The sequence below is a fragment of the Fopius arisanus genome, unplaced genomic scaffold (assembly GCF_000806365.1).
Source record: "Fopius arisanus strain USDA-PBARC FA_bdor unplaced genomic scaffold, ASM80636v1 scaffold00011, whole genome shotgun sequence".
Lineage (NCBI taxonomy): Eukaryota > Metazoa > Arthropoda > Insecta > Hymenoptera > Braconidae > Fopius > Fopius arisanus.
In genome coordinates, this window is record NW_011887750.1 from 443,676 (window position 1) to 458,026 (window position 14,351).

Here is a 14,351-nt window from a genome sequence, read left to right on the forward strand (position 1 = left end):
TATGAAATCAATAAACTGATAGCCCAACTCTCAGCGTTTGTTTCTAATCTACCGATAACAATTGAACTAAACATGTCGTTTAGGCATTGTACGAATGTTTAATGCAAACTGTATTGATTGGAAATTAATGGAGCTTACAAATTCTCGATAATTCATTCATGAGGCTCTATTCATTCAAAGGCATTGGCATTGGATTCAGAATGGTGGACAAGTTGATTAGATCACTTTTGGCTTTTTCGATTATCCAACCCGTCGTTTGGTCAACGGTTTCGATAACGAATGGTCTTGGCTGGGGCAAGAGCATCTTCGCGAGTGAAGAATGTAAGTAGCGAAAATACTTAGAGATTATTAATCAATGGTTTTGATCGCCTGACGTTTAGGCAGAGAAGAACGACAACCGGTGGTGGAGTCTTACCGCCACGATGGAATGCAGTATCTATTTTTCTCGCAACGTGTCACATGGGAGGAAGCCAGAATGCTCTGCCGAAGCTATAACTCTCGATTGGCACTCCTCGATACGATGGAGAAGGCATTGGGTGTGGCACGATCGATAGCTGAATCCAACATAGGTTAATAGTGATTGGTCTTGATTACATCACAGAGATTTTGCAAAATAACTATTAACAAAGCAAAATCTGAAGTCACTCCCGAATTTCTGTCCAATGGTACAAAGCGAAGTTTTATCCTGAAATTATGGGAGTGCCCAGTTTTTCATCAAGTTTTTTCTTCTTACGGTTCAATGATTTCTTTATTTTTCGGTCAGTTATGGAGGACACTTGGCTCGGAGGAAGGAGAATCGACTTCGTGTGGTACTGGATTGATAAGGAAACTGGTCCGTGGAGGAATGAAATTTCCATGGAGCCTAATGTCGAGGATTACCCGCCGTGGAGTCGAGAGCCAATTAGACCGACTAAAGAGTGTCTTGGTATTGATCGAAGCTCACACGAACATCCAAATTTCATTGATATGGATTGCAGACTTCAGAGGCCCTTCATCTGCGAGAAAAGTAGATTGATCTGTAGAGAGGACATTTTGTGGTGTTTGTTGACGTTTTCATTCGATTTTCAGACGCAGGAGAGATTATCAGCAGTCCCGTTCCATCAAAATGGATTCAGATCAATCGGAATACTTATGTTTTGTATCATGGAAGGGTGACTTGGCCTGAAGCGGCAACATTTTGCAGGACCAAGGGGGCACGACTTGCCATCCTCAAAAATTCTATGATCATTAATATTCTCACGAATAGCATGACGAAGACTAGGCCAGGTATGGCACGTACCTACACAGCTTTCTATTATCGATATCAATTATAAACCTATCTGATTATAAGTCATGAAAAATGATTTCTGTTAGACTTTGAATCAGTTTGGATTGGTGCTTATCATTCGTACGGCCAATGGGTTTGGATGGCGACGGGATCAGTTCTCAATTCCCTGACTGATGAAGGTGGCTATCCGCCTTGGAGATTCGGTCGTCCGGAGAAGAACAACGGATGCTTATTACTGGACAGACACATTGAAGACAACTCCACATTTGTGGAAGCTGCTTGTGACCGCAAGAGAGACTTCATCTGCGAAGAATGTACTTTTCAAAAATATCCTTTGTGTGTTCTATCATTCCACGGTTTCTTTATCACTGATAATATCTTTTAGATTCAGATGATGAAGAAGGCGATTGGATGGACGAACCCGCCAAGTTCTCATACGAGAACAACTCGTACATTATCTATCCAATTTACAAAACGTGGATGGAGAGTAGAGATTTTTGCAATGAAAGAGGAAGTGTTCTGGCTTATGTGGAGCATATAGACATTGTCAGTCTGATTATTGAAGCAATGGGGGATCATCCGAGAGAAATTGCCCATGTGTGGTTGGGGGGAAAATATAACATGACATTGGACGAGTGGCGGTGGATAGGAACCGGTGGAAAAATTCTCCGAGAAAAAGACAATTCCGGTTTTCCTCCCTGGACTCATATTGATGGAGAAATCGAAACAGATTTAGACAGCACCATTTGTCTAAATTTGGACAGAACTGACCACGTCAAGCCTCACTTCTACGGACTTGACTGCAGCAGCAAGCAATCCTTTGTTTGCAAAATAAGTGAGCAACATACGTCACAATTAATAACAATTCAAATTGATTGTTTTTTAACAAACGGGTGTTACCCGCCTGTGGCAGTTCTATTGAATTGTTGTAATATCAACAGGACATAATAAAGAGAACTAACTTATTGTATTTACAGCATGCGACATACCCCCACCGATAGAGGATGGCAAGTGGACCTGCAGTGAAGTTATCGACGGTCGACAATGTCTCTTGGACTGCGACAATGGTCTGATCATGACAGGAATTAAGAATGTTACCTGCACGTTTCAAAACGGCTGGACATCTGGAAATAATCCGATGGAATTTCCACTGTGTCTGCAACCAAAAGCGTTCGCCACAAGAATGATAAGATCTCTAAGTCAAGACATCCAAAAGAGCTCTGGATATTATCTCCTGTTGGATCATTCATCATCCGGATTGAAGCCTATTCTCATGGAATTCATTGAACGCATCGTTACCTCATTTCCGTATATTAAAATCTAATTATCATTCCTCGGAATGTTTTATTTTTTTTTAATATTCCGGAATGAAATCTGATAAAATGATCTTTACAGAGCCTCAAGGAATTTGAAGTTTGGAATGACAACATACCTGACCAATCCTCCAACTCATTTGCCATTCAATCAGACAGACAAGTGCGCAGTGATTTCAGCAATTCGATCATTGCAAAACAATGCGCTTGACACTAAACCCGCAGCTGTAAACATCAGTACAATTCAAAAAGACATTTCGATTTACAACGGCCGCAGAATATCGATAAGTTAGTCATCCAGCCTTGCATCGTAGTAGTGTAAAAAAAACCACTGTTCAGGGTCAATTATTAATTCATATTCCAGTTGCGGTAATGGATTCAAAGCGTGGAGCTGCTTACGCAGATGCTCTCATGCAATTTAAAGCAGTGGGGCATCACATTATTGTTGTTGCACTCAGGGAGGACGCTGAGGCACTCCTACCTTTAGCAACCATTGGTTTCGATAGGAGAATTAATTTGTTTTTGTTCGAAGAGGCTGAACTAGCAGCTGTCGCAAACGAGATCAAGAGTAAATAGCGAATTCCTGAATATATTATCCTCTAGAATGAAACGAAAGTGGATAATTCGAATGGATATTTTCAGGGCACGAGAGAAAACGATCTAGATGCTCGGACAATACTAAAACTGACTCAACGACAGTGGGAATCAACATTCCTACAGTCGAATACCACGGAATTACCGAAACGAATCGATACGATACGATTCCATCAGAATCAAAGGAGGAATCCTCATCACTCGCCCCTAATCTAAAAACCGAGGAGCCAGAAGACGATACCTGGAAGTTGGTACCTCATAATCCCTTGACAGAGTCAACAGCGAAACGTGAAACTGAGTTCGATGAGGAAGAAGAGTCCTAACTCTCTCAATGATTATTTTCTTTGGCACTTTATTAACGTAACAAAGTACGAAGCTATGTACAATAATCTTAGAGTAATATGGCGTGTCAAATTGCAAATCTTAAACAATAAAAAATGCCGCAAAGAGAATGACACGTCGAGGTTTGTATGGTGAGGTGTGAGAGTTAATAAACAGTTAGAAGTACATTGTACCGAAACTTAATTCTAAATTAGAAAAGTGCCTCAATTTTATGAGACGCTATACTGTAAACAACAGTTTCAATGCCACTTACATTAATCTGAATAAAATCTTTGATATTCTCTCTCAAAACTGGAAGTCCTGTGAATTTACTCCTTAAAACCGATCAATTCGTTGTTCAAACGCTACATAAATACAAGAATTAATCTTTGTTGGATACATAGCACCCATAAAATTCGTTATTGCACCACGGATTACAAAAAACCGTAAATGTGTTTTTATCATAAAATAAACATCAAAGAATGGTAATTTCCAGTGTTTCTGAGGGGGAAAAAATATTAAAAATTGACAACCCGTTTTACACGAGAATTTACATACTGAGAATAATCTTACAATACTCTGTCATATCTTAAGACTGGCAGAAAGGCACGAATAATTCGTAATGACAAAAAATAATTCGTTGGATTATTTCTTCCTGTACTTGCGATACCGCTCCTCTTCGTATTGCCTCCGCAACTGGCCAATTAAATTACTAGGCACATCCCACAGTTTATCCATATTAATGAGCAATGCCTCTGTCACTTGACAGCAAACAGCGGCCATATTTACCTGAGCACTCAAATCAGTACGATCACGTGGATAAATGTATCTCGGGGGAAATAATGAGGGTGCAACGATCATAGCTACATTGTGAATTGACATTTTGTTTGAGCTCTGATTCTCCACGACTAATTGGAAGAATGTTAATAATTCTTTGAGGGTACAGCGGTGTTCCACTGGTAACAGTAGTACCAGAAGATTTAACGCATAGGATAATTCATTAGGACTCTTGACACCTGAAACAACAAATAACAATGTGATAAAATTCTGTGGGGAAATTATGAAGTGAAATAAATGGAATTTAGCCGTTTTGGTCAATATCGACTGTTCCCCGATAAATTGATAGTAATGAAAAAATATTTAATGTTACTTATCTCACTTGACCTTTTCGTTAATGAATATGTTATGACGTTAGTGATTTGTCTTTAAACTCGGAACCTACCATGACTTTGATAAAAGGCATCAATAAGCTCAACCGTTAACAGTGGCTGTGGCAAATCCCTCAACAACTTCTTCAGCACAGCTGACAAGTCGTGACAAGGACTGCGTTGAAACAACTTATCAATCTCCTTAGGTTTACTATAAAAGTCCGTCTCCAATTCACTGCACAGTGACTCCACCTTTTGTTTATGGCCACCCACTCGAAGGATACCCTCCTCCTTGACCCCACGCCTCGTCAATTCATTCAATAATTTTTGAAAAACCAGAGGAATGTTACTCTCTTCATTAGTCAACTGACTATCTCGAAGTAACAGCGTGGACAACGAAACACCGAATAAATTTCCAGCTAAAAATAAACGTCAAACCGTCTCACAAATTCCTGACCAAACCACAAGACAACAAATCATACATGAATAAATTGAGTATTTACCTTTACGTCTGCGTTTATTTGGCTTGCGTTTAGTGAGTGGTACATTGTATTTATCGAATACCGATGTTAATTCAAGCCACAGAAGTGGCTGCAGCCTCATGATGTCCCTTTGGGACATCATCTCAACTCTTTGACGATCACCATCCTTATCATTATCCTTATCCTCCAAATCTTCCCAATCACCACTGGCAGTTTCATTAGCTCTGCACATCTGTTCGAAACTCAAATGTCCATGGGAGGACGTACGACTCAACGGTCTCGTTATCAGGGTATCGCATGGCCTCGTTAATCCGTACAAACTGCTGTGACTCCTTGTGACAGTTGCATGACTGCCGGCATTACGCCTGAGAGTGGAGTCTTTGCTACCGGATATTTTTCCAGGTTTGACATCCAAATCAGTGGTACTGGCAACTTCACTGGGATCACTGCCACTTCGCCTCTGGGGTCTAGCAATATGAATAGTACCAAGTCTGTGAAAGCCAGTGAGTTGAATTCCCTCAGAATCACAGGCAATGTCACCTCGGTGAGACCAGTGATGTCCAGCCCTTCTAAATATCTCTTGCATTGGAAGTGGTGTGGGTGCTACTGGATTTTGTACCGCAGTGGGAGCACTGGGTAGCCTTCGAACACTCTCCTTCTCATTCGGATTCTTCGAGTGAGAGTGAAAGATCGAGACAAAACTTGGCACAGTAACATGTGAATGATGACTCTCGGTAACACTAACACTTGGTGGTGATGGCGGTGATGCACTGTCCGCTGTCTCACCCGATACAGAGTCTAATGAGTCTGGTGTAGCACTGCGTGATCTTGTCCCAGTGCTGGACACCTGCAAGACATTGTCCTTGATCATGCTGTACCGAATAAAAGATCGACTTGTTCCCTAGTCAATTATTTGGGGAATATCTCTGAATATATGCCACATAGTAAAATTTAAATCAATTGGTTACTCAATGGTAATGAATATCAATCTTACTTCAACGTCTTTAAAAACATCTCTGATGTCTGGTTTTCTCGCTCTTGTGCGCTGATTGAATCGCTGTTTAACCGTATGATTGAGAGATCTCACTCTACGTTTGACAGCTTCAGCTTGTGCACGAGAGAGTGGACGAAGTGCAGCACCTAGTTCGTCAGGTTGAATTTCCCTACCTGCTTTCCAAGGCTCTGTTAACTCACCCAGACCAGCGGCTCTCAACCACTCTGCTTCCTCTTCCCCCTCTAAAAATCCACGTTGTAAAAATTTATCTATGAATCATTAGCCTAATGGCACCTCATACCGTCATAACTACGTGGACTGCACTCCTCATCGAGGTAATCGTCCAGCATTTTCGTTTCCTCCATCATCTTCTGGTAGGCCTCCCAGTACTCGTGGAGCTGTGCCTCACCACCACTGTACGTCATACCATGTGCACGTTCCATATTGACTTGCACAAAATAACCGATACCCGTTTATGATCAAAAGTCGAAATATCAGTTTAACAGTAATTCACTCGACTGACATCGTATTTCGACGTTGGGCGCTCGTTAAATCGTTAATCCTGAAAATTTTTTAATAACCACCTGATAATTCAGGTAAGATAAGCCGACTAATTATCGTTAATGATAGCATATCACGATTCAAATCAACACTCGTCGAAATTACAAGCGAGAAATAGGAATTCGTTAATTGAAAAATCATAAATACACTCAATCTCCCCTTTGTTCCTCAATAAATAAAATAATCAATGAGATAGTGTGAATAAACAATCACCTCTCCCCCCTCAAGGAAACGATAATAAACAATATCCCACTGCGTTAGAAATGGTAATGTATTTGGAGCGAACGAGTTGAATAATTGTTGTGTATTTGTTTTGCATCGAGTGGGAAAGAGGAGGAAAAAAAAATTCGAGACGTCATGTAAATTGTTGCGAAACCTAACCTCGCTGTTTGACAGATATACAACAAACTGAGGAGCCTCTCAACACCTCTTCGAACTCACCATTATGAATGAAGGCCAAATGTTTATGAGTGAGATCGGTATACACCGCTGCTAGGCAACTGAATGACGTGTACACCAATTGAAAGTAAGTCGTTTATTATGTTGTTTTTTTATTGCAGGTAAAACATAAACACAACAAAGCTGGCGAAAAAGTAATGCGCAGTGACCATTGGAGGGCAGATACATGAATGAAATTTGTCTATTCTCAAAAGCCAATGTGGTTTAACAGAGAAATATTAATGGAGTCTATGATCAAGCCATTAAGAATGCATTATAAATTCTGAACAGCGCCCACAACGATGAGATATTGCGATACGTCTAGCATTTACCCTATTCATTCCGTATTCGGTTAAATGCTGAGTGCGAGAGGATAATGAGATGATCAATTTGCAATTGATAAATTAATTATATTTTCAGTGTTATAAATTATTTATCGTGTTAAACTCACAGTCATGAAGACGCGACAGTCGTTCCTCGAGGTCGCCTGACCACCACCTGTTGGCTGCCGTATTTTTCAGGCGCAAAATATACGAGAGAGCACTGGTTTTTTTGAGTGGAGGGAATCGTCGAGATTGTGTTGTATACGGAAGACTGAGGATCTCTAAATTGTTGGGTGTGTGGGTTCAGGGAAGACAGTCATGTCATTCACCAAGAGATGGCCTTAGTTGGTCAGTTCTGATTAATTGATTTGGGGATGATAACAGAGATTACGTCCTATAATCTCTGATGATAAACAATCCTATTTCTAATGTTGCTAATACGAAATCGTATTATGTTTAAAACATTTTGAATTTGAAAAATTTTTCCGCTCCGCCTGTCCCTAAGTAAAATTTCTTCAAAAATTCGCAACCTATATGATTTGCCGCAAGGATTCCCAAACTTTTCCGATTTTTGGAATTCTGACATTTTTTGAATTTTCAAAATACCGCACATCGGTATTTTCAGAATGAAATCTAGAAAAAATAAATAATTGATCGATGATCGCAAATTTTCGGACGATAAACCTGTCCTTTAACATATACGAGATCTACTGCGCATTCCGTGCGCCGAATTCGAATTTCGACTTCGAATTCGAGTTGACCAATAAGGAATCAGTCTTACGAGTATCGACTCAGACGAACTTCATTTACATATCTCTGCTTTCATGATAAGGAAGAAGAAATCCTTTTTCTATCGAAAGATATTCAGAGTTGCAGATTGTTAACAATTTTCATAAATATTGTCCATTCTTGGTCCACTCTCATTTCGATTTTATTAATCGAATATTGAATATCCTATCGATATCCGAATAATGAATTCTCATCGTTAATCTCGTCAATTCTATCTAGAACAACCTAAGCACAAAAAACGAAATATGCCACAGTCGAGAGATATATACCTCTAATCAGATTTCGAAAATAGTTAAGGTCCATCGAAACGAGAGAAAAAAGTGATACTAATGTATCTACCACAAGGAAAACTATACCCGTCTGTTCTCGTCGACGTCGATATTGTCTCGACGGCTTCCAAGCCGGCTCGACGCCAAAATCAGCTCAGTTGCTTTCCGGTCGGTGTTTTATAAATACTGCAGACAGACGAATAGTGTACCCTACAGAGTCAGCATCGTTCAAAGCCCCTATCATTATGAAGAGAGAAATTATCTTAACCAATGTCGTAAATAAAATCAAGTGAAATAATCTCAGTAGCAGATTGTATTCATTTTCACAACTTAATCGGCAAATTGTCCACTTCGCTGAACCGATTTGACCAGTTCTTTTAAATTTGTGATTGTGCTAACATTTTTCGATTGCGCTCAATTACTCAATTGAGGAAAATGTGAAAAATTTCCGTTAAGAATCTGTCGAAAACTGCATAATGTGAATTCCAGATGATAAATCGATATTACCATCTTGGATATCTCTGCAGGTAGGTTTCCGTAGTTTGTCAATTGTTACGAAACGACAATCACTCTACTTCAAATTCCCTTGTTTCGTTCTTCTCATTATATCCCCAAGAAATATAATCAAGTCAAAATTCCTGGCCACTCATTACTCAAAGTGGGGAAATTATATGCGACTTGGGATGATGGTGCAATTCCCTTGGCAGTGATCAGGGATTAGACGTCGATCTGGTTCGGTGAATGCAGTATTTTTCAATTGCGAAAGCTGTCGATTGAAGAGCAATGCATGAATCGAATACTTTGTCACTTCCTTGCAGGTAGTGATTCGGAAATCTCATGATCCAATCGAAGACTAAGTGGGTCAATGAAAACGAAAACAGAATTGGAATAAACAAATAAATAAATCTCACAGATAATGTTGCCTGTATTCGGGATAAATCGGCTGAAGGAAAAATGTAGACTTGTTATTTATACTACCCATAAAGTTCTCTTGAAATTCATCAACTGCGATAAAATTTATAATTTCCAGAAGTGAAAAGAGGAATAAACCAGAGGACAAAGCCACCAAGAGGGCGAAGACACCGAGACATCACTCACTCTACAGGCCACGACGATGACTCGATCATCGGAGCGTTAATTCTCGTGATCCTGGAGTGCGGTGCCCTTTGGCAGCTATCCAACGATTCCGTTTAGATATATCAGCGATGATCGCAGAATGACATTTGTTAACAAAAAACGTGAGACAACTTGAAGTTCCCAGAAAGCTCAAAGGAAATCACAACAATGAGTAACTTGTCCAAGAAATCCATTAGTGGATCCATCCACAGAATCCGAGAATTCGAATTAGAAAAGGTACAACTCATTGCCCCTGTTCACAACAATAATCCATTGGTCGTAAACCAAAAATTCTCTTCCGACTAACGACGTAATCTTGGCTAGAGTTGTTGGAAATACCCGGAAATATCTGAGAGTGAGCATTACAGACACCTCGAGGCCACAATAAACTCACAAAGACATGATTGTTCAAATAACAAAATACCGATAAATCCTTAAAACGGGTTTCCAGATTACATTCAAGAATGAAAATCTGGGATATCCAGAAATAGTATCACTTGCAAGCATTTACGTACGTGAGTAACGGTGCTAGGTACCTATTTCTGGCATTAAATCCAATCTGTACGGTGAAATTTACCCAATCTAATTATACTACTGCTACCATTGTAATAAACTCCAACAATTCTTTATAATTTATCAGTTTTTGGTACTTTTCGATCGGATTAATGCGATCATATCTGAAAATCACCCGTCTACTTGCAAGAATCAACCCCCATCGCAATATCAGTCTTACAAATCATAGAAATCATAGAATATCAGAATCGCGAGACGAATGAACACAAAAAATAAATGATACGAGGGTTTTAACGACTTGTCAACTGTTGAACGAGATTCAAACGATATCTCGTGTAAGCGTGGAAAAAGTTTGACGTATCGCGGTCGCTTTCTTCGTCAGTCCAGTCGCTGCACATGCTCGAACAGTAACAAAATTAAAAATAGCTTTCGTGGAGTAGTGAAACACAGATTCTTGAGTCACAGATCAAAGTGGGATACTGAAGAGGGGGATGCGTGAAAAATATAAAAGATTATGGGACACAGTGGAATCAGATATGCCAGTGGCATCATCATGACCACTGAACTCTGTATGAATCTCTCGTGTCTCCAGGTTAATCTTGCTGAGGAGTTCGATATCCTGCAGATTGTTGGTGAAGGATGGTTCGGAAAAATACTCCTTACCGAACACAAGAGCACCCAGACGGAAATGGTGTTGAAGGCATTACCGAAGGCTTACACAGCAATCACAGACTTTTATCGAGAATTTCATTACAGTTTGCATCTATCGGCTCATCGAAATATCATCACTACGTATGACGTTGCCTTCGAGACCGCTGGATTCTACGTTTTCAGTCAGGAATATGCGCCTCTCGGTGAGTTCAAGTGAATATTCTTGTATCATATTGCAGGAGAGAAGTCATGCCTTTTTATATTCACTTTGGAATCTGTACTTTGGATTTGTCTTTGCTCAGGTGATTTAACTGCTAATGTTTCTGAAACTGGTCTCGGTGAGCTGCATGCAAAACGTGTTGCAAGGCAGTTGGCAGCTGCAATCCATCATATTCACAGTCGTGAACTCGTTCATCGTGATATTAAACTCGATAATGTGCTAGTGTTTAAAAGTGACTTTTCAAGGATCAAATTATGCGATTTTGGGGAGACGAGGAAGGTCAATACGGTTGTTCGAAGGCATAACGAGTGGCTACCTTATTCACCGCCCGAGGTCCTGAGGGTTGAGCCTGAAGAGAATTACAAGTGAGCGATAATTTCAATATGCGATTTCTCTAATTTATCTTGGATCGGACTCGATAGGAAAAAATAATCTTTTATTCATTTTCCTTAGCCGATCCATGTTCATGTTGCAATGAACGCTCTATTTACACATGGAATCGTACAGAATTCAAATTCTGATAGATTTTCATGGCTTTGTTGTTACGTTTGATGATTTTCAGAGCCTTAACAGCCCACGATGTGTGGCAATTTGGAATTGTTCTGTTTGTTTGTTTGACCGGATGTCTGCCATGGCAGAAAGCTGCCCTGGACGATAGGAGATACACCAGGTACCTGAATTGGCATTCGGCCATGCTGAAAATTGCGAAGAAGCCGAAGTTGTTTCAGCTCATAAGCTCGAGGGCGCAGACCATGTTTTCCAGACTGCTGGAGCCAAAATTGGAAAAACGCCCAGTAAGTGTTTTGGAGGTCAACAAATACGTGGACGACCGATGGCTGGGAAAATTGGGAGCAGAGAAGGCATTGAATGGTACATGGACCGTTTTTCAATCGTTTTTCTATGAGATTTTATTACTGTCCACGGATCGAATATATGTATCAATTAGTAATATTGGATTTAAAAGTTTTCCTCATTTTTAACCTTCAGGTGGTGCAGACGAGAGGGACGAGCTCTGTGCCTCCATGTACAGTTTCCACAGTTCTCTGGAAGAGAAAAATCAACTCCTCTACACCCTAACCCGCTACGGAATTGAAACAACCGTGGACAGAGCCAAGAAGAAAGACAGAATCCGCGAGTGGATCCAAGCAAGCGCCATCGTCGAGGAGAATGAGGACGACGATTCAATCCTTGAGGAGCTCGATAAAATTCACGAGAACTCAGAAGACGACGAAGCAAACCTGAAAGGCAGGCACTTTCCAGAGAGGAGACCTAGCATAAAGAGTTCAACATCAGAGAGGCCAATTGGAAGTACTCAGGCGAAGACGAATGATAAAAATGGAAGTGAGGAAAAACGTCACCGAAAATCTCGGTCTACTCATCGACCCTCCCTCAAGAACATAGAGCGACGAAATCCCTTCGCTCCTCAAGTTGCTAGGGAGATGCAGACAATTGCAAGATTTTCGAGTTTCCCAAATGGAGATCCCAATTTCAGTATCAACACCAGTCACTCCTTGCCATCATTGCCAATGGGAGTGCAAGGTGAAAATTTGGAACCGCTGAGGTACCCGGGGCCTCTAGGATCAATTGTTCCGCTCCAAAAGGCATCATCAGCGGCTCCAATAGTACCAAACGACGATTCAAGGCTCGACCGAACACCTTCAGTTTCGAACAGAAGCCCAAGTGTCTCAAACTCCCTCGATAATATTCCCACTCCAATCAGCTCCACCCCAGAGTCATCAAGAACTGATCTAAATGGCGCTCGGTCATCTCCACGAGCCGACAAAATTCATAATTATCATCAGAATGCTCCACAAAGCCCTCTACCACCCTCCAGACGGAATAAAACACAATCTCCTCCACAAGCTGCTTCTTCCAGCCCCAGAATGTCCCCTCACATTGAGGGGAGCATCGGTGGCAACAGAAATAATCAGAATTCTAACAAAAACCAGGCTCCAATGTCGCTCTTCGCAGGCCAATTAGTCATGCAGAGTTTCAAAACAATTCAAGGGGTGACTCAACACGCATCAAAACCAATGGCCTCTAGTTATAATAAAAAAGAGAGTAGAAGACATGAGGAGCAGGGTGCAACTGTTTACGGAAAAGACGCTTATGAACACTACGGAGTGGCTCAGGGAGCCATCAGACAGCAGTCCAGTAGAAATGGAGGATCGCCAGGCAGTGGGAGATCCGTTAGCAATTGATTTTTATGCTTCTTCATTATGACTCGATGTAAATTACTCGAAATGGGACCAGACAGTGACGACTACTTGATTTTTTTTCCACATACGTAGATGGAAATGATACCGATTATATGAACGACAAGGGAAATTTTTATCGCTGTCAGAAATTTGGAATGTTTATTCTGCTTCCGGCGTCTTCTATCGATTGTTATTCTTTGGTTCGAAAATATTCGAATAACTTTTCTACATTTAAAATTGAATGGAGCATGCGAGACTCACCAGTGATGTAAAGCCGAATCGTGGAAATCACCTATTATCACTCCTTTGCCGAAATATCACTCGTCCTCTTAAAAGCCAAAAATTGATCAACACTTTTAAACACAACACATTTTTTTCTTGAAAAACTGTAATCCACTCACTGACATTTACTCACTCCCGGTATTCGAAAAATTAGGTTTATTATTATTATGATTATTAACTTTACTGATGCAAAGCATTGTACATGGTTAAATGTGCGAATTTGTCACAATTTGTTAAAATTTGGAATTCGAATTTTTCAATAAAGGATTTGGCCGTTATGGCCTCCCTGACTTCAAACCCTTCGTTCTTGTAATCCTTTGTCTCTTCACTCGACAGTCGACACTAACGCCACCACAATTTTACTAACGACCAAAATTTTAATGAATTATTTACATGATTTCAAAGGATTATGTAGAGAAAACAATGACTTGAGGATCGAAACAAAGGAATAAAATATTCTGGATCACTTTATTTGCTGACTGTTGTCCGTTTTGTGTCATTTTTCCCGCTCGTGTAATTTTACCGTTCGATCTCGCACAGATGCTAATATTGAGATTTTATGGATTATTCACGTGATTCGGAAGAATTATTTGGGAAGAAAAGTGACTTGGGGATCGAAACAAAGCAATAAAACATTCTGGTTCACTGTATTTGCTGACTGTTATCTGTTTTGGATCGTCTTTGCGACTCGTGTAATGCCACCGGTCGCGCAGAGATGCTAATAATGAGATTTTATTGATTGTACACGTGATTCGAAAGGATTATATGGGGAAAATAATGACTTGGGGATCGAAACAAAGCAATAAAACATTCTAGCTCACCGTATTTGCTGACTGTTGTACGCTTTGTACCGTTTTTCCAACCGGTCGTCT

The 14,351-nt window shown here is 40.4% G+C and overlaps 3 protein-coding genes across 5 annotated transcripts; 2 read left to right on the top strand and 1 right to left on the bottom strand.

Annotated features, from left to right (window-relative positions):
- The first annotated feature begins 136 nt into the window (after window positions 1–136).
- On the top strand, window positions 137–3,661 carry LOC105262782 (uncharacterized). 2 transcript variants are annotated; one of them, XM_011298560.1, is made up of 10 exons: window positions 137–321; window positions 381–569; window positions 764–1,006; window positions 1,069–1,266; window positions 1,354–1,581; window positions 1,653–2,102; window positions 2,245–2,575; window positions 2,663–2,868; window positions 2,945–3,148; window positions 3,223–3,661. In XM_011298560.1, exons 1-10 carry the CDS (start codon window positions 159–161, stop codon window positions 3,495–3,497), a joined length of 2,487 nt encoding a protein of 828 aa, XP_011296862.1. In that variant the 5' UTR covers window positions 137–158; the 3' UTR covers window positions 3,498–3,661. The 2 variants fall into 2 exon arrangements, with proteins under 2 accessions (XP_011296862.1, XP_011296863.1); XM_011298561.1 differs by having other exon boundaries at window positions 1,659–2,102.
- On the bottom strand, window positions 3,509–7,693 carry LOC105262781 (rho GTPase-activating protein 18). 2 transcript variants are annotated; one of them, XM_011298557.1, is made up of 6 exons: window positions 7,570–7,693; window positions 6,421–6,681; window positions 6,120–6,361; window positions 5,147–5,972; window positions 4,718–5,062; window positions 3,509–4,511 (listed from the first exon to the last, which is right to left on the bottom strand). In XM_011298557.1, the coding sequence occupies exons 2-6, from the start codon at window positions 6,560–6,562 to the stop codon at window positions 4,141–4,143; spliced, it is 1,926 nt and encodes a 641-aa protein (XP_011296859.1). In that variant the 5' UTR covers window positions 6,563–6,681; window positions 7,570–7,693; the 3' UTR covers window positions 3,509–4,140. The 2 variants fall into 2 exon arrangements, with proteins under 2 accessions (XP_011296859.1, XP_011296861.1); XM_011298559.1 differs by lacking the exon at window positions 7,570–7,693 and adding an exon at window positions 7,122–7,397.
- Window positions 7,694–8,670: 977 nt separating this feature from the next.
- LOC105262783 (hormonally up-regulated neu tumor-associated kinase) lies at window positions 8,671–13,776 on the top strand. The gene is made up of 6 exons (XM_011298562.1): window positions 8,671–9,026; window positions 9,530–9,852; window positions 10,721–10,982; window positions 11,082–11,364; window positions 11,562–11,869; window positions 11,987–13,776. Exons 2-6 carry the CDS (start codon window positions 9,784–9,786, stop codon window positions 13,198–13,200), a joined length of 2,136 nt encoding a protein of 711 aa, XP_011296864.1. The 5' UTR covers window positions 8,671–9,026; window positions 9,530–9,783; the 3' UTR covers window positions 13,201–13,776.
- Window positions 13,777–14,351: the final 575 nt, after the last annotated feature.